The sequence below is a fragment of the Vipera berus genome (genome assembly GCF_964194415.1).
Source record: "Vipera berus genome assembly, chromosome: 1".
In the NCBI taxonomy this organism is placed as follows: Eukaryota; Metazoa; Chordata; class Lepidosauria; order Squamata; family Viperidae; genus Vipera; species Vipera berus.
Genome location: NC_138202.1, coordinates 327,770,953 through 327,796,090, shown reverse-complemented (window position 1 = coordinate 327,796,090; position 25,138 = coordinate 327,770,953). Strand labels below are relative to the sequence as shown.

Below are 25,138 nucleotides of genomic sequence, written 5' to 3'. Positions count from 1 at the left end.
CATACTGAAGGCTGTTGGAGTAATTAACCACCTCTCAATTTTATTCAATAGTTATGCTGGAAGCTGCAGCAGACAACATCCTGCAACAGGATTTCTGCCATGCCATCAAAGTAGGTTTGAAGCATACCCAGCAAATCATTCAAGGCATACAGCAGCTGGAAAGAGAGCAAAAAATCAAAAAGAGAACTGACCAGAAGTTATTCACTGCTCCTGAGGAGATTGTGAAATATGCACAACAGTAAGTGTGGACACAGGCATCTGGAGAACCGTAATTGAATGTGCATTAGCTTCTTGTAGTCTTTCTTACTTAAAAATAACTGTAGCTACATAATTGTTGCACAGATATTCCAAACATGCTGCCTGATGTCAGATGACTGAAGCGGCACAAAAATATTATACTTTCTTCAAATCCCATTTTATACAGGTAGTCCTCAACTTATTTAATGACCGTTTGAAGTTACAACAGCACTGAAAAAGTGACTTATGACCATTTTTCATATCTATGTCTATTTCAGCATGCCTGTGGTCATGTGATCAAAATTTAGACGCTTGGCAACTGACTCATATTTATCACAGTTGCAGTGTCCCAGGATCATGTGATCACCTTTTGCCGCCACCTGACAAGCAAAGTCAATGGGGAAACCAGATTCAATTAACAACCATGCCACTAACTTAACAACTGCAGGTGTTCACTTAACTGTGGCAAGAAAGGTTGTAAAATGGGGCAAAACTCACTTAGCAACAGAAATTTTGGACTCAGTTGTCATTGTAACTCGAGGACCACCTGTATTTGAACATACACTTAACAAACATAGGTAGAACTGGATGGGATAAATTCTGAAGATGTACAATTTGCAGAAATGTTACAGCTATGAAACAGAAAATATGTTTCAATAAAAAACAAACTTAGAAAAAAATGGAAGTTTATGTACTGTTTAATATATTCCTACATAATAATTTGAAAGCAAATCAGGCGAGCTTTTTAAAAATGTTTAGTAAAGCAGGTATTTTATAGGGTCGTGAAATTTATACCATTTGGTGCTCTTTCAATTAAATTAATCACATTCTTAATAAGGCTTCATGTGGCATCTTGAAAGGTGTCCTAACACCTACAAGGTTATATAAAGTCAAGTCACTAGTGGCAGCACTTTTGTGCTCTTGAGTTCTACTTGATCTCAGCCTGAAGTTGACTATGCCGAATCTGCATCATTCTTTTTTGCCAATATTCCATTATCTCCCAATCCAGGTTAGATACCAATTTGTGTCTTTGGAAGTATGGAAAACATTCTTAGAAATGTGGAAAAGAGGGATGCTTAGAGTAGGAGTCCCCAGCCTTTACGGCTTGACATGGCGAGGGGAGAACTGGCCTGCGACTTGTGCAAGTTGAGCTGTGTGTGCATGCACGCACCGGTCACTGGTAGCACAAGGCAAGCTGCACACATGTGCGCCAGCCAGCTGATCGTGCAAGTCAAGCTGTGCACATGTGTGCACCTGCCGGTCGCAAAAGTCAAGCTATGCGCGGCCAGCCACTGATGCAGTCTGATTCCAAACAAGTGATGGCCCAGTAGTGGGCCGCAGCCCGGGGGTTGGGGACCTCTGGCTTAGAGTATACTGCACCTGAACGTTATCACAATCAGTTCATTTACTACATGGGTGTCAAATTCACCACGTCACGTGACTTGTCACAGTGTATCACGACTCTTTGCATTTCCGGCAATGGGATGGGTGCGGCTTCGGTATGATGAAACCAGCCCACAGGCTGGCAGTTTGACACCCCTGATTTACTAAAACGTCTCTTCCTGGCTCCTTTCCTAATTTCAAAGGATGAAGCTACATTTCTAAATTGTGTTCAGTTCCCTCAACATAACATTGAGAAGATTTTGTTTGCTAGACTATGCTGATTTTTTGGATTTCAAATACATATAATAGGTCTTATTAGTATATACTCTTCATTTTGTGCTCTAAACACAGGTGTTTGGATACTTGCTGGATTATTGTACAGAAACCTTTGATTAAATAGACTAATGATGAGAAAGGGTGCTTAGTAAAACCAAACATTTATTAAATGGCAAATGGGTCTTTTTTAAACCAAAGACATGATAAAGTCTACTCTTAATATTAAATACTCATTTTGAGTGGAAACAGCAAGCATAGTCTAAACTGCTTTGCTAAATATGGACAATGTTTGGGAGAAAGTTTGTTATTGCCTGCAATTCAAATAAAATTCACTTAAGCATATTTTGTAAATTAAAAGCAAACTTCACTAAACCAGTTTTTTTAGATTTGAGAGTTTACTCATTCAAAGCAGTAGAAAAATTCAACATACACAATATGAATGAAGTTTTTATTAAAGTATGAACTTACTACATTGTTTACTTATTTTTCTGCACTTCCTCCTCCACCTCTGCAAAGACTTGCATCTGAAAAAGTCACAGCAGTATTTTCAGACTTCACACATGATAAAGTAAGTATTTGCATTCGTGTAATCAGTTGCAGCAAAGTCCCTTCTAGATTTTCTTTCTCCATCCCAATAGGGCTATGTACTGATCTAGCTTCAAGAGACAAAAGATGATTCAAAACACTGAATCACTAGGAATTGGGCAAGCGTAAAAATTTAATTAACGTCTGGCAGCAATTCTTTAGCAAAACTGCATGTGGCAGCAAGAAAAAGATCCATGTTTGTGAGAAAATAAAAAAGTATTAACAAATGCATAAAGTTTCAGTTCACATTTCTTCTTATGAAGCAGGACCGCTCCCAGGCCATGGTCTGGGCTATGGTCCAGGGACCACTGTTGTCTGCAAAGATACTCCAGGTTATCCATAGTCTATGTACCATATACATTTGATAAAATTTAAAACAAGTCCCCCACATTATTTTAAAATCGCCCATATCTCAGGAGAGTGCAAACTCCATAGATTTAGCCATTTTTTTTATTACTTCCAATTTATTTTTGGTATCCCATAGTAGTGTTAGATACATAATCATGATTGGAATTATCAGGTTACTGACTCTTGGCTCAAAAGCTTGCAATGGCAATTCCCTGGTCCACATCGAAGGTTGGAACCTGCTAGTCCATCTGCAATAAGTTTAAAGTAATCTATACAATTTGTTTCTATTTTTTTTGTCTTGAACATGGTTTTCTTGTACATGATAAATTCCCTGCCACTCTTAGACATTCCTCTAGCCTAGTGAGAACGTGAATACCTGCAAATGAAGTTGTGCTTTCTGCCTCTGTATTATCCTTCAGCAAGACATTTAAGGTTCTGGGTTGATTTTGAACTGGTCGATTCTTTTCTTAATTATATATTCTCACTTTAATAAATGGGATTTTGTGTTTGAATTCTATTTTGTATCTTTTGCTATCTTGAGCACTATTGATGAAAGAAAGATAGAATATAAATTTAACAACTACATAGACATTTTGCATTCTAGATTTCAAGAGATGAAGCTATCAACAAAATCAGGCTTGAAACAGAAGAACAGCTTAAAGGTCAGATATATTAATAATTGTTTTACATGTGCATGCATATTACGAAATATATTTTGGAAAGACTGTGTACAGATCTATGTTTAATGGGCAAAAAAAAGGCACAGATTATTTTTCACAGATATGTCAGTAACCTAAATTAACCGAGATTTTACTAAGGTGGTGAACTAATGTCTGAGCAATGTAGTACTGCAGACTACAGGATTTAGTCTAATTGAATGTTCTCATTCCTTGGACGTAAAAAAAATAGTGAGAAAGAAGATGAATATTCCATATTTTGTTATGTCTGGACTTTTTCTCTTTGTACAATATATATAAATACTTAGACTACCATCTTAGTGAAACCCAAACTCATAGTTCTACGGATACCTTATATGGATGTAGATGATAAAAAAACATGTATCTCATATCTTTTCCTTCATGTTTGGTTGCTTTCATTTCTACTAAGCTGTTCTCTTTGTATCTGCTGAAAGAAAAAGATATAAAATCATGCTAATTATTTTGTTGCTAAAATAGCTGCTGTTCACTAATTTTTTAAGTGAGAGAAAATAATTTTTCTTCTATGTTAACCCCTAGAAAAGTTTCCAGAGGCAGATTCTTATGAAATCATGGAATCATTTAATGTTGTTACCAAGGAAACCTTTAGAAATCTTATCATGAATGAATACCGAAGGTAAATGTGGAATTGATTGTAATTAAGTGGTATTATTTTCAAATGATGCTAATAGAAGGCAAAATGTGGGATAGGTTTTGAAACAACTCATGCCTTGTACATGAGCCAATAAGAATAGAATCCCTAACAGGACAACATGTACGTGATGAACCAGAAAAAAATGTATTCGACAATATGTTCGAGAAGTAATACTTGATTAGAAACTTTAAAAATATGTGTCAATGGGTTGATTTGATCTGAACTGTTGACAGCCTATTTTAGTTGAACCTATATTTGAATATTATGCCAGTATGTACATATCAATGAAATAGTAGAAGCAGGAGATACTGTAATAAACCTTCTCCCCTACTCTGTATCAGCTCTAACAGGTAACACTGCTATTGGATTTAAATCAAAGGATGCATTCTGTATTTGAGTTTATGAAATAAGACTTTGGAAAGAAAAATTATTTGTTTTTAACTTTATTTTTCTAGATGTGATGGTAGAGATTTCACTACACTTAGAAATATCAGTTGTGAAGTGGACTTGTTTAAAACTTTACATGGTTCAGCTTTATTTCAAAGGGGACAAACACAGGTATTAACTTCCTTTTTTAATATTATAAATTTAAAATTGCTTAAATGCTTCATTTTTAAAAAAATCCATATTTATTTCTGTTTGTTGGCTTGGCTGTTAAAAGCATTAAAAGGGGGATATGATCTGCAGCAAAACTCAAAGCTTTATATGAACAAGATTTAAAGCTTTATCATCATCATTTTAAAAATCTTTCATGCCCTGGGACTCAGGAAAATGTATGCACGAGTCTATGTTTTAGAAGGAAAAAAATCATACAGTGCAAATAGTGGTATACTGTTAGTGTGCAGTTAAAACAAAATTTATGATTTTAAGTGACTACAATATTTTGAAATTTTGAAATAGGTTGACTGCTACTTTGTATGTAATATTATCCCTAACTTTCTTGTGCATATGAAATTAGAGGGCTTTGTTTTGCATTGCTATTAAAATTGCATTCTATGAGATATGCATGTCAATGAATGAAAAGGTTCTTGTATATGAATAGTTAAAAATAGCACTATGTTTGATCAGACTGTGATCTTAAACTGGTAAAAAAGAATACATATTTTTATCCTTTTTCCTTCTGAAAAATAAGTTTGGTTGATTTTTACATATTTGATCGAAATTTCTAATATACAGCATTTATTCTTGTAGTATAATCTTAAACAAGTACAGCTCAGAAACATTTGAAATGAGGGCGAACATCATTTCATTGAGTTTATGAAACGTCTTGTGTTACTATCATTTTTATTAAAGAATTTAATTTCCTTAAGTAGAAATGTTTTTATCATACCACTTCTTTTTTGGCTAATGTTTAGGTCCTCTGTACAGTTACATTTGATTCGTTAGAATCAAGTATTAAATCAGATCTTATCACAACAGTACTCAGGTATGTGTCGTTGTATATTTTCCTTTCACCTTCTTCACACTGCTAGCTTAGTTTAGTTTTTGCTGTTTGCGGGCTCATCTAATTGCTTATCAGGTAGTCCTCACTTAGCAACCACAATTGGGACTGGCAACTTCCTCTGTTGATGTGCTGTGTTGAACTTGAAATTCCTAAATTATTAAATATTGGAGGAGCCATAATCCTTGTAGCTTAATCTGTTTTACCATTTAGATCTTTAGGAGAGGCCCTTTTGGTAAGGCTCCTCTTTGCCCAAAGCATATCTGCCTGGCATGGAGAAGAAGCATTTCTTTATTCCACACAGTCAGTGAGACATTTTACCCTAAGGATTTCACTTTGTTCCCTGATCTCTCATCATTCAGAAAATCTGGGAAGATGGATCACTTTTATCAGAATTTTAATGTTTAATTGATTGATTTGAAAATTGATTCTGTCTTTAGTTGCAAGCCTTATGTTTACATTTTATTAAGCATTACAGGTAGTCCTCGATTTACAGCCATTTGTTCAAAGTAACAACGGCACAGAAAAACTTACTTATGACCCGTTTTCATACTTATGACTATTACAGCATCCCCACAGTCCCATGATCAAACTTTTAAGTGCTTTGCAACCAGCATGTATTTACAATGGTTGCAGCATCCCGGCGTCCCGGGATTGTCATTGCAACTTTCTTAGAGACTTTCTTAGAGTCAATGGGGAGGGGAGCCAGATTCACCTAATGACCACGTGATTCATTTAACGAGTTCAGAGATATTTTTTTTAACATCCATGGCAAAAAGGTCATAAAATGAGGCACGACTCACTTATAACAACTGTCTTGCTTAGTAGTGGAAATTTGGGGCTCATTTATGTAAGTTAAGTCGAGGACTACCTTTATAAGTATTTTTTAACTGAAGACAAGATAGACTAAATGGAATAGATAAAATAATAAATTGCAATATTGCAATTTAAAATTTAAGATGTTATACAATGATTGGATTCACATACTAAACTAAAATTTCTCTTCAGCATGATTTATTGAACAAATGGAAGCTTGTTTTGCACCTGTCACTGAGCTATGAATTATATTGTTTACAAACCATGGGGACTGTCTTTTCACATCATCTTAATTCATAATATAGGTAGCCCTTGACAAGGACCACAATTAGAATCAGAATTTCTATTGATAAGCAAGGTGATTGTTAAGTGAGTCGTGTTCAATTTTATGACCTTTTTGCCATGGTTGTTAAATGAACCACTGCAGTTGTTAAGTGATTCGGGCAGTCATTAAGCAAATCCAACTTCCCCGTTGACTTTGCCTGTTAGAAGCCAGCTGAGAAAGTCCCAAAAGGTGACCTGGGATGATATGGCCATCATAAATACATGTCAGTTGCCAAGCGCCCAGATTTTCATCACATTACTGTGGGGATGCTGCAACAGTTGTAAGTGTGAGAACCAGTTGTCACTTTTTTCAGGTCCATTGTTTTAGTTTATAAATTAAGAATTCTGGCTTAATGTAGGACAATGGTTTATGATACTTGAATGCTTATATGCCTCTCAACAACCTTTGCTCCTACAAGCTTCCCTATTCTTTCTGACAATATTTTTATTTTTTTAAATGAGAAGTTGTAATAAAAAAAGATCCTCTCCTAGAATAATTGTATTTATAAGAATGCTTCTAAACATAATATAAGCTTCCTGGGCATTGTTATAAAATAAAAGTGGATTCATTGCAGTCCAATGCCTTCTTCACAAGTTTTCATACAGAGAAAACAGGTTTGAAACCAGCATTCTGGAATGGCAGATGATGGACAATTTCACATTTTTTTATAAATTAATTTTCTTTGAAGGGCTGTTCCAGTCATTTTTGTGAACAGACAAGCCTTCTTGTCAGAATGCTCAAAACATTATTCACTATCTTAAGAAAAACTGACTAAAATATCAATTCAGACACATTTCTGTAAACAATATGTGCATACATGGTCACATCAACTTAATTCATAATATAGGTAGCCCTTGACAAGGACCACAATTGTAATCAGAATTTCTATTGATAAGCAAGGTGATTGTTAAGTGAGTCGTGCTCAATTTTATGACCTTTTTGCCATGGTTGTTAAATGAATCACTGCAGTTGTTAAGTGATTCGGGCAGTCATTAAGCAAATCCAACTTCCCCGTTGACTTTGCCTGTTAGAAGCCAGCTGAGAAAGTCCCAAAAGGTGACCTGGGATGATATGGCCATCATAAATACATGTCAGTTGCCAAGCGCCCAGATTTTCATCACATTACTGTGGGGATGCTGCAACAGTTGTAAGTGTGAGAACCAGTTGTCACTTTTTTCAGGTCCATTGTTTTAGTTTATAAATTAAGAATTCTGGCTTAATGTAGGACAATGGTTTATGATACTTGAATGCTTATATGCCTCTCAACAACCTTTGCTCCTACAAGCTTCCCTATTCTTTCTGACAATATTTTTATTTTTTTAAATGAGAAGTTGTAATAAAAAAAGATCCTCTCCTAGAATAATTGTATTTATAAGAATGCTTCTAAACATAATATAAGCTTCCTGGCCATTGTTATAAAATAAAAGTGGATTCATTGCAGTCCAATGCTTTCTTCACAAGTTTTCATACAGAGAAAACAGGTTTGAAACCAGCATTTCACATTTTTTTATAAATTAATTTTCTTTGAAGGGCTGTTCCAGTCATTTTTGTGAACAGACAAGCCTTCTTGTCAGAATGCTCAAAACATTATTCACTATCTTAAGAAAAACTGACTAAAATATCAATTCAGACACATTTCTGTAAACAATATGTGCATACATGGTCACATACTGTACACAGTTTATGTGCATAAAACCATTTCTCCAGACAATTTCTTATAAAAGACAGATCATGCTTAGGCTGATTTAGTTTTAAAAATATAACTTTGTACTGGCTTATCACATTAGTTTCTGAGTTCTGAAAACAGGTTGGTCTAATCAGAAAAAGGGTTCCATTAGTAATGTACTTATTATACATTGCTATAAGCTAAACTTACTACAAAAATAAACTGCTTCTGAAAATTTCAAGGATTCTGCAGAAATTTATGTCTTGGGAAAGATGCCTGTAAAATGAGGTTTCTCGTGCTCTAAATCCTGACTTCATGTTTTGTCTCTGTTTGTGAGACAGGGCAAAGTAGATAGTTTTATTAACATGGATTGATTAAGTTATATACAGCTTATTAAGATCTACATAACTTTTTATTTCTATTTTAGTGGAATAAAAGAAAAAAACTTTATGCTTCATTATGAGGTAGGATATTTTTCTTTGTTTCACTTGAATATTTTTAAGTAGGCCTAATCAATAAACTTCAGTACTTGGACTAAGGGGCTGATTCCACATTGCTTTTCTTAAAAAGAAAATTCCTCTGTCAAAAGCTTATTCAGATCTCAAGGGAACTCCAGAGTTTTCTGTAGGAAGACCAGCTGTATTGTAATAATGCTCAGGCTGTTGTGCTTGTGTACTTTTAAGTTGCATTTGCTGGAAGTATTGTGATATGTTTGTGACTTTTTAATGAGATGTTAATGTTTTATTCTGCTTTGAATATATTTAGGAATAAAAATAATTTATACTGCAGTTAACTACCTCTAGAGTTCCCACTTAAAACAACCTTGTCTGGGTTCCCACTTAAAGAAGTCCATCTAATGTTAAGCCGTAAACCATAAAAGTAAAATCAGATATTGGGCTAAATTGTGAATTCATTGAGAGGTTTTGGGAGAGGTAGATTACATTTGGGCAACAGCAGTAAAAACATCCAGTCGAAACGTAGAGTCAGATATAGGTAGTCCTCAACTTACAACAGTTAGTTTAATGACCATTCAAAGTTACCACAGCACTGGAAAAAGTGACTTATGACCATTTTTCACAAGGCCATTGCGGTATCCATGTGGTCAACATTCAGATGCTTGGCAACTGGCTCATATTTATGACAGTTGCAGTGTCCTGGGGTCATGTGATCACCTTTTGCGATCTTCTGGCAAAGTCAATTTTACTTAACTGTGTTACTAACTTAACAAATGCAGCGATTCACTTAACTGTGGCAAGAAAGGTTGTAAATGGGGCAAAACTCACTTAACAAATGCCTCACTTAGCAACAGAAAGGGGCTTAATTGTGGTTGTAAGTCGAGGACTATCTGTATACGACCATTTAGAAGTTGCTATACCCTCTCTTGTTTGTAAATGAAAGAGAATATTTTGTGCAACTGATCCCTTATTAAAGGGCTTTTATGAAATAACCCTTAGGTTGTTCCTAAACAGCATCTACAGTGTGTGTATGTGTGTTTGTTTATATGTGGATATATTGCACAGATTTACATAGGATTGCAAATAGATGCATATATGTATTTATTATAGTTATTTCAAGCAGTAGATGTTAGATATTTTTGCAGTTTAACTATTATTTTAATAACAATTAGCCTGATTTCAGTGGATTAGATATGCTTATTCTGTTTATATTTGGTTGTGAGAGCCAATTTTTTTCTTCAGAATAGTGAGAATAAATGAATCACTTAAAATAATTTCTAAATTCTGAAAACTATTTCAAATAGCATGTGTGAATTTCTGACTCTTAGTGTTTTAAAGTGTCTTCCTTCTCTTTGTAGTTCCCTCCATATGCAACTAATGAGATTGGCAGAGTTTCAGGTTCAAATAGGAGAGAACTTGGTCATGGTAAGTAAACCCTTAGGCAACTCAATGTTTATATTGAAGTTAAGTATTCTTTGTATTCATGATGTTATTTTTACCTGTAGGTGCACTTGCAGAGAAGGCTTTGAAACCAGTGATTCCAAGTAAATTCCCTTTCACGATAAGAGTTACTTCAGAAGTTTTAGAATCAAATGGTATTTGCTTTTTTATATATTTTGCTATAAACTGTTAGTAACAATCTAGGATTTGGGAGAAGGGGTTTGTAGCCTTTTTTATCTCTAGTAGAAAATTTCATTGTGATTTTGGTAAAAATAGGATTTATGAATGTTTAAGGCCTTTATACTTCAGCTCTTATTCCAAGCTTTTTTTTAAATTTCTGAAATTCATCAAGGTTTGGGATCACTACTTTGTTACTTGTATCTAGAATAACTGAAGAATCTACGGTACATCTAGGAGATAGAAATTAAAAATTGATGAACAGTTATGAATTTCCTTCATATTACTGGGAAATGTTTGGAGGGGGAAGGTTGCCTTCAAGTCAGTCTTGACTCCTGGTGATTGTCTAGATTATTCCCTACAGTTTTCTTGGCAAAATTTCATTGGTGTTTTGCCATTGCCTGTTTCCAAGCTCTGAAAAAAAGTAACTGACCCAACATCAACCAGCTGGCTTTGTACCTAAGGAGGAACTAAAACTTGGCGATCTCTGGTTTTGATAGATTTCCTTAACTGCTACACCAAACTGACTCTCACTGGGAAAGCTACTCATTTGTAAATATATGTTAGAAACGTAGTTTAATTGACAATGCATTAAGGGATAGCTTACAATTTCTGTCCCTAGGGTCATCATCAATGGCTTCTGTTTGTGGTGGAAGTCTAGCCTTGATGGATGCAGGTATGTTGTTCCTAAAGTGTATGAATGTCATATTTTGAATTGACTTATGCAATACAATGCTATGAAAATAGTAAAATTAAAAATATTGGTTTCAAATAACATAAAAGTCAAATCTAACTTTTGGTTTTGGATTCAATTCTGGATAACACAAACTGTTTCAGGGCAAACTGGAACAGGTTAAACAAAAAGAATATTAAAAGGGGTGAGTAGGGATATTTAGGGATGTGGTGGCTCAGTGGGTTAGGAGGCTGAGCTTATCGATCAGAAGGTCGGCAGTTTGGCGGGTCGAATCCCGAGTGCCGCGTAACAGAGTGAGCGCCTGTTACTCGTCCCAGCTTCTGCCAACCTAGCAGTTTGAAAGCATGTAAAAATGCAAGTAGAAAAATAGGGACCACTACGGTGGGAAGGTAACAGCGTTCCGTGCGCCTTTGGCGTCTAGTCATGTCGGCCACATGACCAGGGAGACGTCCTCGGACAAGCGCTGGCTCTTCGGCTTTGAAACGGAGATGAGCACCGGCCCCTAGAGTTGGAAACGACTAGCACGCATGTGCGGGGGAACCTTTACCTTTACCTTTTAGGGATATTTATTTATTTACTAGATTTATAAGACTGCCCAACTTAAACTGTGATTCCTATGAAAAGAAATTTAAGAATTTAGGAAGGTTTGACCTTAATAAGAAAATAAATGAAATATTTGAAAAGTTGTCACAGAGATGATGGCCATGACTTGTATAGTTCTGGACCAGGGGTCCCCACTGCGGCCTACCACCAGGCCAACCCTAACCCGCCATGCAAGTGGCGGTCTGGCGCATGTGTGCAACTCGACTTACACAAGCAGCAGTATGGCACACGGGCTGGTTCCCCTCTCCCCTGCCACCCACCAAGTTGTAAAGGTTGGGGGCCGCTGTTCTAAACTGCAGGATATGTATAATGAGGTATGATTACACATACTGTATATACCTAGCAGATTGGTCCTTTTGATCTCATTGAGCAGGAGTCCCTAAATCTTCCCCATCCCCAATTTCTTCTACATGCTTCCACACTCCCTAGGAAAACCTAGTAGGTGTGCTACTAGTTAGATAATTCCTGAACTCTAACCAAAATTGCAATGGATTGGAGTGTAGTTCTTACCTGGCTTTTAGCCAGTGCCAGATAGAGGTACAAAAGAAAAAATTGAGCTTTTCCTATCCTTTTTGGAAAAGCCTACAGGACAGGAGTTTTTCCCTCCTGATTGATTCTTCAGAGTTTGATTTTTCTAGGTTCTATTTGTCTCTATAACTGACCAGTTATATTTTGGTTTTACTTTTAACCTTTTTGGTGTCAGAATGTTTGGGAGTAGGCTTCTTCCCATTCACTACAACATGGAAGAATGCAACTTGGGGAAAAAATTATTTGAACATTGGGAATTTTTTTCTCAAGTGATACAGGAATTTGTCAGTTAAACACATTACCTAGAAAACTTTGAATACCGGTATGTTCACATGAAGGCTAGGGAAAATATCTTTTGTATTGAGCAGAGGTTGGATTCTAAAGCCTAAATAGTTTTGTTCAACTGCATGATTTGGGGGGGTTTTTTCCCTCTCTGCCAGGAGTTCCCATATCATCTCCTGTAGCAGGTGTTGCTGTTGGTTTGATTACCAAGCCAAATCCTGAAAAAAATGGAGATATTGAAAATTATTGCCTACTAACAGACATTCTGGTGAGTATCTTTTAAGTTTGTTTCTCAATTTTGAGATATCTTCAATCTATAAAATTTATATTAAATTATTAAAAAGTTTATTATTTCACCAAAATTCCATTATAAAAAACTTAAAATCCATGACCATTATAAATTAATAGCAAATAAATTCACAATAACGTGATGAGAGGCAGAGCTCTGAATTAGGAGAGTACCGTTTGAATCTAATGGCCTCAGGAAACCCACTACTTTTCCTCATACTTACCTACTTATCTATTAAATGGAGATATTATTGGCCAACCATACACATTTTAAAATATAATCTGTGTGAAGTGCTTTAAATGCTGTACAATCATGAAAATTTAATATTAAATATTAATACTAGTTGGCTCTGGAGATTACTCAGTTCTTTTGTTTAGCAACTATATAACTTTTCTTGCATTTATACAAATTCACACATATGATGTATGATGAACTGTTGAATGTGTGTCTGATATGTGTGTTGTATACCATTAGTCCTCAACATACGATCACAATTTGAGCAAGAGTTGTTAAGTGAGTTTTGTCCCATTTTACAACCTTCCTTGCCACATTTAAGTGAATCACTGTGATAAGTGAATCATGCGGTCATTAAGCAAATCTGTCTTACCCTATTGACTTTGCTTGTCAGAGGATGGCTGGGAAGGTTACAAATGGTGATCAGATGACCCTGGGACAGTGCAACTGTCATAAATACATGCCAGTTTCCAAGTGCCCAAATTTTGATCACATGACCATGGGGATACTGCAGTGGTCATATGTGTAAAAACTGATCATATCTCATTTTTATCACTAGCATTGTAAGTTTGAATCATCACTAAACGAATGGTTGTAAATCTGCAATTACCTATATTCATGTTGACCATGTAGTCTGCAGTCTGTGTAATTTCCCCTGCTTCTGAGAAAACTCATATTAATTATAACATCTAGAAACATAAAAAGATTATAAAACTTATTTGAAATCCTGGGAATTTAGTATTTTACAGCAGATGTTTGTTATGCTCTAAACCAATTATTGGTTTACAGCTTAAGCTTCTGGCATCAGTGTATTGAACTATTTATTTAGAGTAACTTTGGTTGGTATTATTTTCCAAGGACATGATGTATAGTTTGGAGACTCCATTATATTAATATAAGTATAAAATTTAGCACAGTTCTATAGAAAGTATCACAGCAGAATTTGTGTGGACATTTATGATTGGATTGTTAATAGAACTATTGCAATGTTGTTGATTATTCCAAATGCTCTTATACAGGGAATAGAGGATTATAATGGTGATATGGACTTCAAGATGGCTGGGACAAATAAAGGAATCACTGCCTTACAGGTATCAGCTCTAATCATTTTAATCCATCTGACCCACAATTTGTCAGAAAATATTAGTTGATATTATACTATACTTTTGATTTGTGCATTATTAGGCTGATATCAAGATACCAGGAATACCTTTAAAAATTGTAATGGAAGCAATTCAACAAGCTACAGGTAAGAAAGACAACCACAATTCTTGATTTATATTTGCTTCTTTTTCTCTGTATTTTTGCACATCAACAAAAGGTAAATTATAAATCTGTAAAAATGTCCACAGCATTAACTACGTCCAGGCTCATATTTTGATTCATATTTTGATTGCCCTTCAGTTGATTAAGTTTATTTATTTATCATATTTATATGGTAATCTATTCATAAAGTGACTTTCCAGGCAGTGTACAGCAATCGATAAAAACAAAAACTCATTATAAAATTAAAACTAAAAAACTAAAAAATTTGGAAATATACAAACCACAAGGAGAGAATAAAAGATCAAGCACAATGGAGCCCTTTAAGAACATCTCCGGTTCCAGACTAGCACAACTAGATCTTGGGGGCTTCCAGAATGATAACATAGATGGAGGTAATCTGAGTTCATTCAAAGCAAAATATTTCATAAGACTATTTAATCACAGTCCCACTGATCAATTAAAACTTTAAATCAAATAATATCTATTAAAATATAACCCTTTAAATCTCTTTGCTTTTCAACATAAAACTTAGCAATGGTCCTTGTCTGTCATTGTTTCTATGTCAGCAGTGGACTGCATTTAACATGCTTTTTATTTTATTACTACAGAAGAAGAAAAATACTAAGGAGAAATGTGTTTGATTTTACTTGCAGAAAATGCTGTCATTGTCTTAAGTGAATAGATCTATACAGCCAAATATGAGAGCCAACCTAAAAATTTAATAGGTCTGTAATCAAAAAAATTGCAACAGAAGCTTAAAATATGAAAGAAATGGAATGTTACGTAAATTCTTAAAAATATTTATTTATGTCTTACCTTTATTATTTGTACAAATAACTCAAGGCAGTGAACATATCCAACGCACCTTTTTCCTCTGTTTTTCCCACAACAACCTTGTGAGGTAGGCTAAGCTAAGAGAGAAAGAGAGACACCCAGCTGACTTTCATGGCTAAGGCAGGACTTGAACTCACCATCTCCTGCTTTCTAGCTCAGTGCCTTAACTACTAGACCAAACTGGTTCTCATAAATATTCTCTACCAGTGGGAATACAGAGGGCTTCCATGATGCACTGTAAATAGTACAGAAGCTGGACAAAAGATGTGATCTTATACAAATTCCTTGTGACTTTCTAGACTGGAAATAATGTTGCTTTTAACTTAATAGAACAGCTGATGAAAAGTGTCTCAAACCCTTGTGGTTATGAAATGCTGGAAAGGATTTGCTTGATTAGTCATATTAAAAAAGAAAGGCAGAAAACCAGCAGTATTTTTTTTAAGGAAAAGGTTAAATTTTATGTGTCCTGAATTTAAACAAAAATGTTGTTTTTTCTATAGTTGCAAAGAAAGAGATCTTGCAAATTATGAACAAAGTAATTGCAAAACCTAGACCAAGTAGAAAAGAGAATGGACCACTTACAGGTAATGACATATAATCTTAACTGGTATGGTTAGAGAGGTTTTTCTCCCAAAATGCATGAAATGGGCACTGATGACCCAGTATATACAGTACATAAAGCACTACATGCAGATTTGTGACTTTTTTGAGTTATTCCAGTCATTCAGTTTCATGCATGACCTGCTGAAGTTGCTAAGTGATATAGTATCAATAAAATCAGAATCTGTTAAAGAAGGGCATTTATCATTGATACCACAACATGTTTGTCTTGAGGAAAAATGGAAAAATATTTAAGGGAATTTAAATTTAACAAAGTGAAAAAAAATAAATTAAAAAATTAAAAAAATAAAAATTAAAGGAGAATAGAAAGAGAAGGGGCAAAGGGAAAAACATATTATTTTTTGCAAATGTTTGGTGTTAAGTATAAAAATTGATTTAATATAATTTTTCTAGTCCTGTTTTAATTTTTTTTTTATTAGCAGTTCTGCCTTTAATGCAGTACGACAGTTTTGACTGATTAGAAACAACACTTTCTATTAGTAACTGCTGGTCATTGCTCAGAAAACAAAGATCTAGAAATAAATGCTTGCCCACAAAATCATAGTAGCAGTGTTGTCTTGAAATGATCAGAAAGTCTAGAATAAATAGTAAATGTTTATATCTATGTGGGGTATTTTTCCCTTTTAGACTACTAGTGATGATCATCCAAACTTCTGCAGATTTGGAGTGGATATAATAGTGCTGTAAAGAAAATTGTTTAATATTACCTCCATCTTTTCTTTTGTCAACACCAGTGTCCTGTGAGCAAAACGCAGTGGTTAGGATATTCTTATTAGTCAAATGAACTTGAGATCTAGTTTTAGATCTATTTAGATTTCTAAATATCAAGTGCTGTTATATACTACTCTGCCCAAAGGTGAAATTAAATGAAAACGTCAACCCCTAAATCCTAATGTCTTCATATCTTGAATTTTGTTCATTTCAGAAACTATTCAGGTATCATTGTCAAAAAGAGCAAGATTTCTTGGACCGGGAGGTTATAATTTAAAGAAACTTCAAGCTGAAACTGGTAAATTCTGTTTTAAATTTTATATTTCCCACATTTTGTTTAAAACTAATGCAATGGATTAAATACTAACTGTAGGCCTATTTTTATTCCAAAGGGGTAACTGTTAGCCAAGTAGATGAAGAGACTTTTTCCATATTTGCTCCAGTACCAGAAGCTATGTATGAAGCAAAAGAATTTATTAATGAATTATGCAAAGATGATGTAAGAGCCTTTTTGATATCTTTAGCTTTATTATTCATAATAATTTTCTAAAAATATCAGACATTCAGAGTCAGTTTGTTGCATTTACATTTCCTACTCCAAGTCCAAATCTTTTTAGCCTGGATAAGTTTTCCAGATTTAAATAAAATATAATAGCTGATTTCCAAAGTATTATATTGAATGAATGAAAAAGTGGCCTTTTGAGAATTTTAATATTTTCTTTGAATAGTAGGTCCATGCTATATTGCATGTTCAGAACCCCCTTGGCTTTTGCAAGGATGTTTTTGTTCTTTGCATATATATTTACTCCTGTGGTTCTTCTTTCTTTGTATTTATAGCAAGACTATCAGTTGGAATTTGGAGCTATTTATACAGCAACAATAATTGAATTAAGGTAAACAAATGTATCTTCTGAAGTTGATCAAATAGTATTTCTGCATATAGATGAATGTACGTTTCATCTCTCTCACTCTCTCTCACACACACACACTACATATACACTTACTACATACCCACAATCTTTATTTTTTTAAAAAAATATTTCAGCATCTTTATGTAAACATTTAGGCTATTTCTTAGGTATAGAGGAAATTCTGAAGCAAACCAGTCTAGTGTTCTAATTTTGCTAAGGAGAAAAAAATCAGTAGAATGAAGAAGTAAAGGAAAGGATGGGATAATATCTTAACTAAGGCATTAATCTAAAATATTTCATTTTATGCCTAACTCCTTGCCCAACTACTTATATGTACGTTTTTAAAAAAAGGAATTTTAATTACTTTTAATCATCTTAATTGCATAGAAATAACATAAATAATGGAAGGCAGAGGTGCAGACTACTGCAACCTTATCCCAAATCCTTGTATTTTTACACTGATCATTTGAGAGTTGCATTAGGCCTTTGTGTGTGAAATATACAATGTGAACAATAAAAGACTGAATACATAGAATAGAGCTGGAAGGGACCTTGGAGGTCTTCTAGTCCATCCCCCTGCTGAAGCAGGAGAACCTATACCATCTCAGACAGGTGAATGTCCAGTCTCTTCTTGAAAATCTCCAGTGATGGAGCGCCCACAATATCTGGGGGTAAGCTGTTCCACTGGTGATTGTCCTCGCTGTCAGGAAGTTTCTCCTTAATTCCAGGTTGCTTCTCTCTTTGATCAGTTTCCAACTATTGTTTCTCGTCCTTCCCTCTGGTGCTTTGGTGAATAACATGACCCCCTCTTCCTTGTGGCAGACTGTGATTGATAAGGATTTCCCTGTTTCTCTTCCCAAAACAAGATCTCACAAATATATCATATATGACTTTTTCCTTTCTTTCAATGAACAAAGCTCAACTATGTAACCATTTTTGACAATAATTGAATTAAGGTAAACAAATGTATCTTCTGAAGTTGATCAAATAGTATTTCTGCATATAGATGAATGTGTGTTCCATCCCTCCCTCCCTCCCTCCCCTCTCTCTTTGTATTTACAAAGTTCAGTTGAGGAAAGGATTATAAAATACTTTTAAAAGTTAAATAATTTATAATGTGCTCAGTCAGATAAAATGAGGTTCTTGAATTGGACAAAACGTTGAAGGAAAGAGGGAATAAGGTCAGTGTTGTGTAACAAGGGAATAGCCCACTACCTCCTGAGGAATACATGAGATGCAGATGAAGAGCCAGTCTTTCCCCATATTAGGCCTCATGCTCTAGTGTACCTTTCCCCCAGAGCTCCATTTATTCACCCTCCCACACTGTAGCTGGTGAAAAATAGTAGCCTTTCATTGGACTTTTAGTCCTAATTGATTGTGACTGGGTATATATTTGAGCGAAGGGATGGATGGATTTTATTATAGTTGTATATTTTTCTGTTGTTTGTTTTCTTTACCTATGCTTTTCACTGCTTAAATTCTTAATTGACTGAAGAGGTATATGAATACTGCAAAATAAATAATAATGAAATAAACATTCTATAGTAGTTTTTTTAAAAAAAAATTCTTCTTTTTAAAAATGCAGAGATGCTGGGGTAATGGTAAAATTATACCCAAACATGACTCCTGTTCTACTTCACAACTCGCAGTTGGATCAGAGAAAGGTGCTTATTTTGTTTTTTCTGTCCATATAACAATATTGTTCAGTAAATTACCATTTGTTGCATGTGGTTTTCCATAGGAGACTCTGGTTTATGATGTGGCACTGAGTATGATTGCTATTAGAATAATCACTTTAGATAGACTTCTAAATTTTTCTCCTTATATTAAACAATATTGTTGAAACATTCTGTGTACCAGCTGATTCTCTCATTAGTTGTTAATATAGAGTAAAAAGGAATTGGGGAAATTTGGGAAAGAGTTCATAAGAAAAATAAATTTTATAGAAACTATTATATGTTTTGTTAGTTATACTGAAATCAATCTGAAGCTGTAAGGACAACTCTAATGAGATGATAACTTTGTTTTAGATTAAGCATCCTAGTGCTATTGGATTACAAGTTGGTCAAGAAATCCAGGTAACTTGTTACATCTTTATTATATGTGAAAATCTTTTCAGTAATAGCGTTCAAATTACTGTCATGGCTAAAAGATGTAGGAAGCAAAGTTATATATTTTTATACAGCTAACATATTAGCAGGATCAGTATTATGTGATTGCTAATGCTCGTGTGATGTTCTTGAAAGGGATAAAATGGGATTGTATGAACTAAAAAGTATCCCCATTATCAGAAAACCTGGGAGGGGGGACAGGTTGGAGGTGATAATTATGTGCTTAACTATAGACATTCTCCCCCTGACTGCTACTTAAGCTGTAATTCAAAACATTGGGAAAATATACTTCAAATCATAAACTTGTTACATTTCATGCTAGAATATTAAGAAGAGTGTGAGAATGTGTGTCTACATAAAAGATATATTTTTGAAAAAAAATGCTGAGAAGAAGGATTTTATGTACAAAAAGTTCTCAATTAGGAACAGCAACCAGGAGTGCCAGAATTGCCATTGTTAAGCAACATGGTTGTAAAGCATGACGCCACAAGACCACACCACTTAGCAGTGGTAATTCCAACACTTCCAGTTGTTGTTAAGCAAATCATCATGGGTTGTTAAGTGAGGACATCATGTGGTTGCCATTCATGACATACTCCTACTGTGTTTCTCCGAAAATAAGACAATGTCTTACTTTCTTTTGGGCTCTGAAGTAAGCATAGTGTTTTACTTTCGGGGATGGCTTACTTTTTGCCGGTACCTGCACCAGTAGGCCATGCGGTGGTTGGGCGGGGCCTGTGCATGGAGTGGAGAAGCAACACAGCAAGTGCATGGTGGCGGACCAGTTGCTTCCCTCCCCCTGCCAGACATCTGCCGAAACCATGCAGGGTAAGTTGCCACACCCGCCCAGATGCCCTCGATTTCCCCAAGCATTTTTTTTACTAACCTGCCTTTCAGCTGCATTCCGTTTCTCTGGTCACTTCTCAGCCTTTGCCGCGTGTTTGTGGGACAAAAAAAAGTTCAATCAGACTTGTCTAACTTCTTGCGAGATCTCAAGAAGTTAGTAAGTCTGACTGAACTTTTTTTTTTGTACCGGTAGTCCCGCAAATACAAGGCGAAGCTGAGAAACAAACGGAGAAATGGAATGCAGCTGAAACGCAGGTTAGTAAACAAAATGCTTAGGGGAGGTGAGGGTATCTGGACGAGGGTGGATGCGGCAATCTTACCCTGCGTGGTGGGGGGGCATGCCCTTCCCATGCAGGGGCAGCCCCAGGGCAGCCCTGCTGGGCAGCGGAGGCAGGCAGGGTGTGGAGGTGGCCGGCAGGCCAACCAAAGCAGCAGGTGGAGCGCCGGGGGCTTGGGGAGGGAGGGTGCTGAAGTGGGTGGTCGGGCCATTGGCAAGAGCAATGCGGCTCAGCGGAAAGTGTCCTCGGAACAAGTGGGGCAGGTAAGGAAAGAAATCCTTGCTTCCCCCAGGAATTGCCTTTCTTTCCTTACCTGACTCCCAGCCCCATGCCATTTCTCCTTCACAATCCGCCACGTGCAGGGAAACAAAGGAAGCTTTTTTGGGAGAAAAAAGGTCAATCAATCAATTCCAACTTCATGGGGGTAAAAATGCAAGAAGTTAGAATTGATTGACCTTTTTTCCCCAAGAAAACCCCTGTTTCCGTGCATGCAGCGGCAGCAGATCGCGAAGGAGAAACGGCACGGGGTTGGGTGTCAGGTAAGGAAACATGGTAGCTTCTCCATTGACTTTGGTTGTTGAAAGCCAGTAAGGAAGATTACAAATGGTGACTGCAAGGAGGCTGAGAGAGCCAGAACTCTGAGGACAAATTGTAACTTCCACTTATTCAGCACCATCACAGCTTTGAAAAGTTGCTGAACAAGGAGTCCTTAACCAAGGATCACTTATATGCTAAATTAGTATGAATTCGGCATATATAAAATCCTTTTTGTTAGGGTTTTTCCTCTCATTTCTGATTCTTATCTAGTTTGATTCATTGTCAGTATGTCCACCACTTATCTTAGGCTACTTTCTTTGCTTGTTTGTATATGTTGTGATTCAGGGTCAGCCTGTGGGTTCGGCAGTTGGGTCGGATGACTCAGAGGAGGAGGAGGAGGGGGGTGTTGAAGAACTTGCTGATGATGGCTTTGAGGCTCCGCAGAGCCCCCAGCCAGGCCCCTCCCACCTGGTGGAGACCCAGCTGTGTGAGCCTGACAGCGTGGATGAAGATGACCCACAGCTGGCCCTGTTCAAGGACGCCCGACGCAAGAGGCAGTCAGTTAGGAGTAAACAGAGGAAGGCAATGGGGCTTCTCGGAAGGAGGCACAGAGAAGCCACGCCCTGAACTCTATATAAGGGGAATGTCTGGGAGGGCTGGTTTGCTGAAGGCAACCGCTCGGATGGTTCATGTTTCTTTAAGCTTCTGTTTCTTGGTTCGTGTCTTGTTTGTTTTTGTTGCAATAAATTTGGCAGGCGTAATTCCAGCCTCTTGCCGTTTGTGGAGAGGTTGTCCCTGCCTTTTCTGCAGGGCCGGTAGCAGGCTGGTACAGAACAGTATACTACCTTATACCACCTTTATTATTTTTATAAATAATTCAAGGCAATGAACATATATCTTACCTTCTTCCTCATTTTCCCCACAACAACCCTCTGAGGTGGGCTGAGAGTGACTGGCCCAAGGTTACCCAGCTGGTTTTCATGGCTAAGGGAGAACTAGAACTCAGCATCTCCTGCTTTCTAGCCTAGTGCCTTAACCATTAGACAAACTGACTTTTTCTATAAAATATTATCCCACTGTGTTAACAATTCTGTAAAGATTCATTACTTTTGCCAAACTTCTAATTCTTAAATAGTACCTATTTTATTAATTTCAATCCTTCCTTTTCTTCCAAAGGTTCTTTTCCAAAAGGTAACTAGATTTTCTTCTTTTTTTTTCCTTAAAAACATTTCACTTCTCATCTAAGAACTGAAGTCACTTCTTGGATGAGAAGCAAAACGTTTTCGGGGGGAGGGAACCCACAAAAGTCCAGTTGCCTTTTGAAAAAGCACCTTTGGGACAACCAGGACCTGAATGATTGAGAATCTCCACAGACAGTCCTTCATTTTATTTTAATATTCTGTTTTTTAGATATTGTTAGCTACTTTAAGCACTTATCAGAGTAAAAATGTGGGGTATATATAAGAAACTCTTTAAGTGGCAATATATTGTTATAATCTTGATAGTAAAATTAACAGAATATGATCAAGACTTTGATGTAGCCATTGTGCTATATTTAGGAAGATCTGGTTTCACAAATTTAATGCCTCAATATGCCAGTGAGGAATCTTTGTGGATAGATGCAACATGACTGTAATGTGAAAAGAGGGAAAAGTATTACTTGCACTGAAACATTAAATAATAGTTCTCTCATTATTTATTTATTTAAAAGATTTTTGAAGACATTAGGTTAATACTTTAAATTTAGAATTCTATATATCATTAATTCTAAAAAATAACAGTCATTTTTTTTCCACTAAAAATTAAACTACATAAATCTTGATGCATCCTGAGTTCAATCTCATTTCCTTCTATGAACAGGTGAAATACTTTGGACGTGATCCAACTGATGGAAGAATGAGGCTTTCACGAAAAGTACTTCAGAGTCCAGCTACATCTGTTGTTAAAACACTGAATGACAAAAAAAGTATAGTAATAGGAAGTGCAGTTCATGAGTCTGCCAATTCAGCATAGCACAAGAATCCTTCTGAACTAGTAGAACTGTTTCCTTTGATAGAGACTGAGAAATTACTGGTAATATATATAGGTTTCTATATGCCCATGTACATTTTAAATTTCATAAAAATATGATTTAATACCAGCTAATTTTTCCTTGTTTTAATGCCTTTAAAGTTCTTTTCAAAAATAAGAATTCATAGCATCTTTGTACATTGTATAAAAGCTGACAGATATTTTCAAATGAATAGAATGATTGTTTCCAAAAGTATACAATATCACTCAAATAATATTTAAATCCTTATTTCTAGTGCTAATAAGACATGTCACATACATAAACTGTTTCCTGATATTTGTAGAAACCTGTATTATTACATTTATGTAATATATGTTCCCAGAAAGAATTTTAATGGAAATATTCATGTTGAAGAAGATGCTTCAGAACATGAAGAAATAAAAATGCAACACCTGCCAGTAACACATTTTTGAACTTTTGCTTTTCCCAGGGAAGTACGTTATCTCAAACTGAATCTTGAGAAGCAAATAAAAGTGGTTAGCAACTTTTACTGACAATAAATACTCTTTTGTAGAATTATAAAATCTATAAATACTTTTAAAATGGAAAATATCTTCATTCTATATAGTTTATCTTTGGTTCTACATGACAAGAAAAGTCATTTGATATTATGTGCCATCAAGTCATTTTCAACTGCTATCTACTACATAGATAGATATTCTCCATCACAATCTGTTCCTAACATGATCATCCTCTTCTCTTTCCTACTATTTTTCCCAACATTAGAGCCTTTTCAGAGAGCTCAGTCTTTGCATGATGTGTCTGAAGCAGGATAATTTGAGCCTTGTCATTTGTGCCAAGTGAAAACTCTAGGTCAGACATGTCAAACACAAGGCCCGGGGGCCGGATCCGGCCCACAAAGTGGTTTCATGCGGCCCGCGAAGCCATCCTGGAAACTGAGGGAACGGCCCCATCTGCCTTGGCCCTGGCCCAGAGACCCTCCTTCTGCCAGAGACCCTCAGATCTGTCCCACTCCTGCCCAGGCCCCCATAGGCACCCTTGATGCGAACGATGTAGAGCTGGCCATACCCACCCAGTAGGCCATACGCACTCTAGCCACGCCTACCCAGTAGGCCATGCCCACCCAGGCCACACCCACCCGGACCCCTGAGGGCAACCGTAATGCTGATGCGGCCCTCAATGAAATTGAGTTTGACACCCCTGCTCTAGGTTATCTCAACATTCAGTATAATCAGATGAAAAATGAATGCCAAAATCTTACCAAAAAAATCCAATTTGTGCATATGATTTTCAATTATATGTAATATTTCATTAATGAAGGGTTGAAGGAATATAAATGTAATATGAATATACAGACCTTTTATCTTGCTACTTTAAGCTATTAAAGATATGTAAATTAGTTGATATTCTTATGGATTTTTTATTGTTTTTTAATAAAAAATAGTCCAAAAAAAGTGAAAAAATACAAAGAAAAATATAAAGAATACTTACACTTCTATATATACTTATTGAATGCGAATGTTCAAGTATGGATAGTTTTCTAATATATTTATACAGCTCTTTTTTAATCTATATTTTATATAAATGAGTCCCATATTTCATTATACTCGCCTATACAAAATCTACGTCTATAGGCAATCTGCTCATAAATAGCAAGGACAACCAGGTCTTCGATCTATTCAGTAAATGGAGCCATACTTTTATCTTTCCAATGCTGCGATATCAACCTTTTAGTTATAAGGATAGAAAATCTGTTTCAAATTCCATGTATTAGGTATATAATTTAGAAGAATATTATACTCTAAAAATTTTAGCTTTTGTTGCATAATCATGTAATACTTTCTCCCAAAATTAAGTATACA

At 35.8% G+C, this 25,138-nt stretch overlaps 1 protein-coding gene across 2 annotated transcripts in view; it reads left to right on the top strand.

Annotated features, from left to right (window-relative positions):
* PNPT1 (polyribonucleotide nucleotidyltransferase 1) overlaps positions 1 to 24,675 on the top strand; it is a 34,125-nt gene extending 9,450 nt beyond the window's left edge. For both annotated transcript variants that reach the window (XM_081322873.1, XM_081322874.1), the window contains exons 9-28: positions 52 to 238; positions 2,413 to 2,464; positions 3,434 to 3,491; positions 4,065 to 4,161; positions 4,635 to 4,737; positions 5,535 to 5,605; positions 8,855 to 8,891; positions 10,241 to 10,307; positions 10,388 to 10,477; positions 11,122 to 11,175; positions 12,765 to 12,874; positions 14,149 to 14,220; positions 14,315 to 14,378; positions 15,730 to 15,813; positions 16,776 to 16,859; positions 16,954 to 17,060; positions 17,399 to 17,454; positions 19,058 to 19,136; positions 19,503 to 19,550; positions 23,105 to 24,675. In XM_081322873.1, coding sequence (XP_081178999.1) covers positions 52 to 238; positions 2,413 to 2,464; positions 3,434 to 3,491; positions 4,065 to 4,161; positions 4,635 to 4,737; positions 5,535 to 5,605; positions 8,855 to 8,891; positions 10,241 to 10,307; positions 10,388 to 10,477; positions 11,122 to 11,175; positions 12,765 to 12,874; positions 14,149 to 14,220; positions 14,315 to 14,378; positions 15,730 to 15,813; positions 16,776 to 16,859; positions 16,954 to 17,060; positions 17,399 to 17,454; positions 19,058 to 19,136; positions 19,503 to 19,550; positions 23,105 to 23,257 — 1,673 coding nt within the window. In that variant the 3' untranslated portion in view covers positions 23,258 to 24,675. The remainder of the gene's footprint in view (positions 1 to 51; positions 239 to 2,412; positions 2,465 to 3,433; positions 3,492 to 4,064; positions 4,162 to 4,634; positions 4,738 to 5,534; positions 5,606 to 8,854; positions 8,892 to 10,240; positions 10,308 to 10,387; positions 10,478 to 11,121; positions 11,176 to 12,764; positions 12,875 to 14,148; positions 14,221 to 14,314; positions 14,379 to 15,729; positions 15,814 to 16,775; positions 16,860 to 16,953; positions 17,061 to 17,398; positions 17,455 to 19,057; positions 19,137 to 19,502; positions 19,551 to 23,104) is intronic.
* Positions 24,676 to 25,138: the final 463 nt, after the last annotated feature.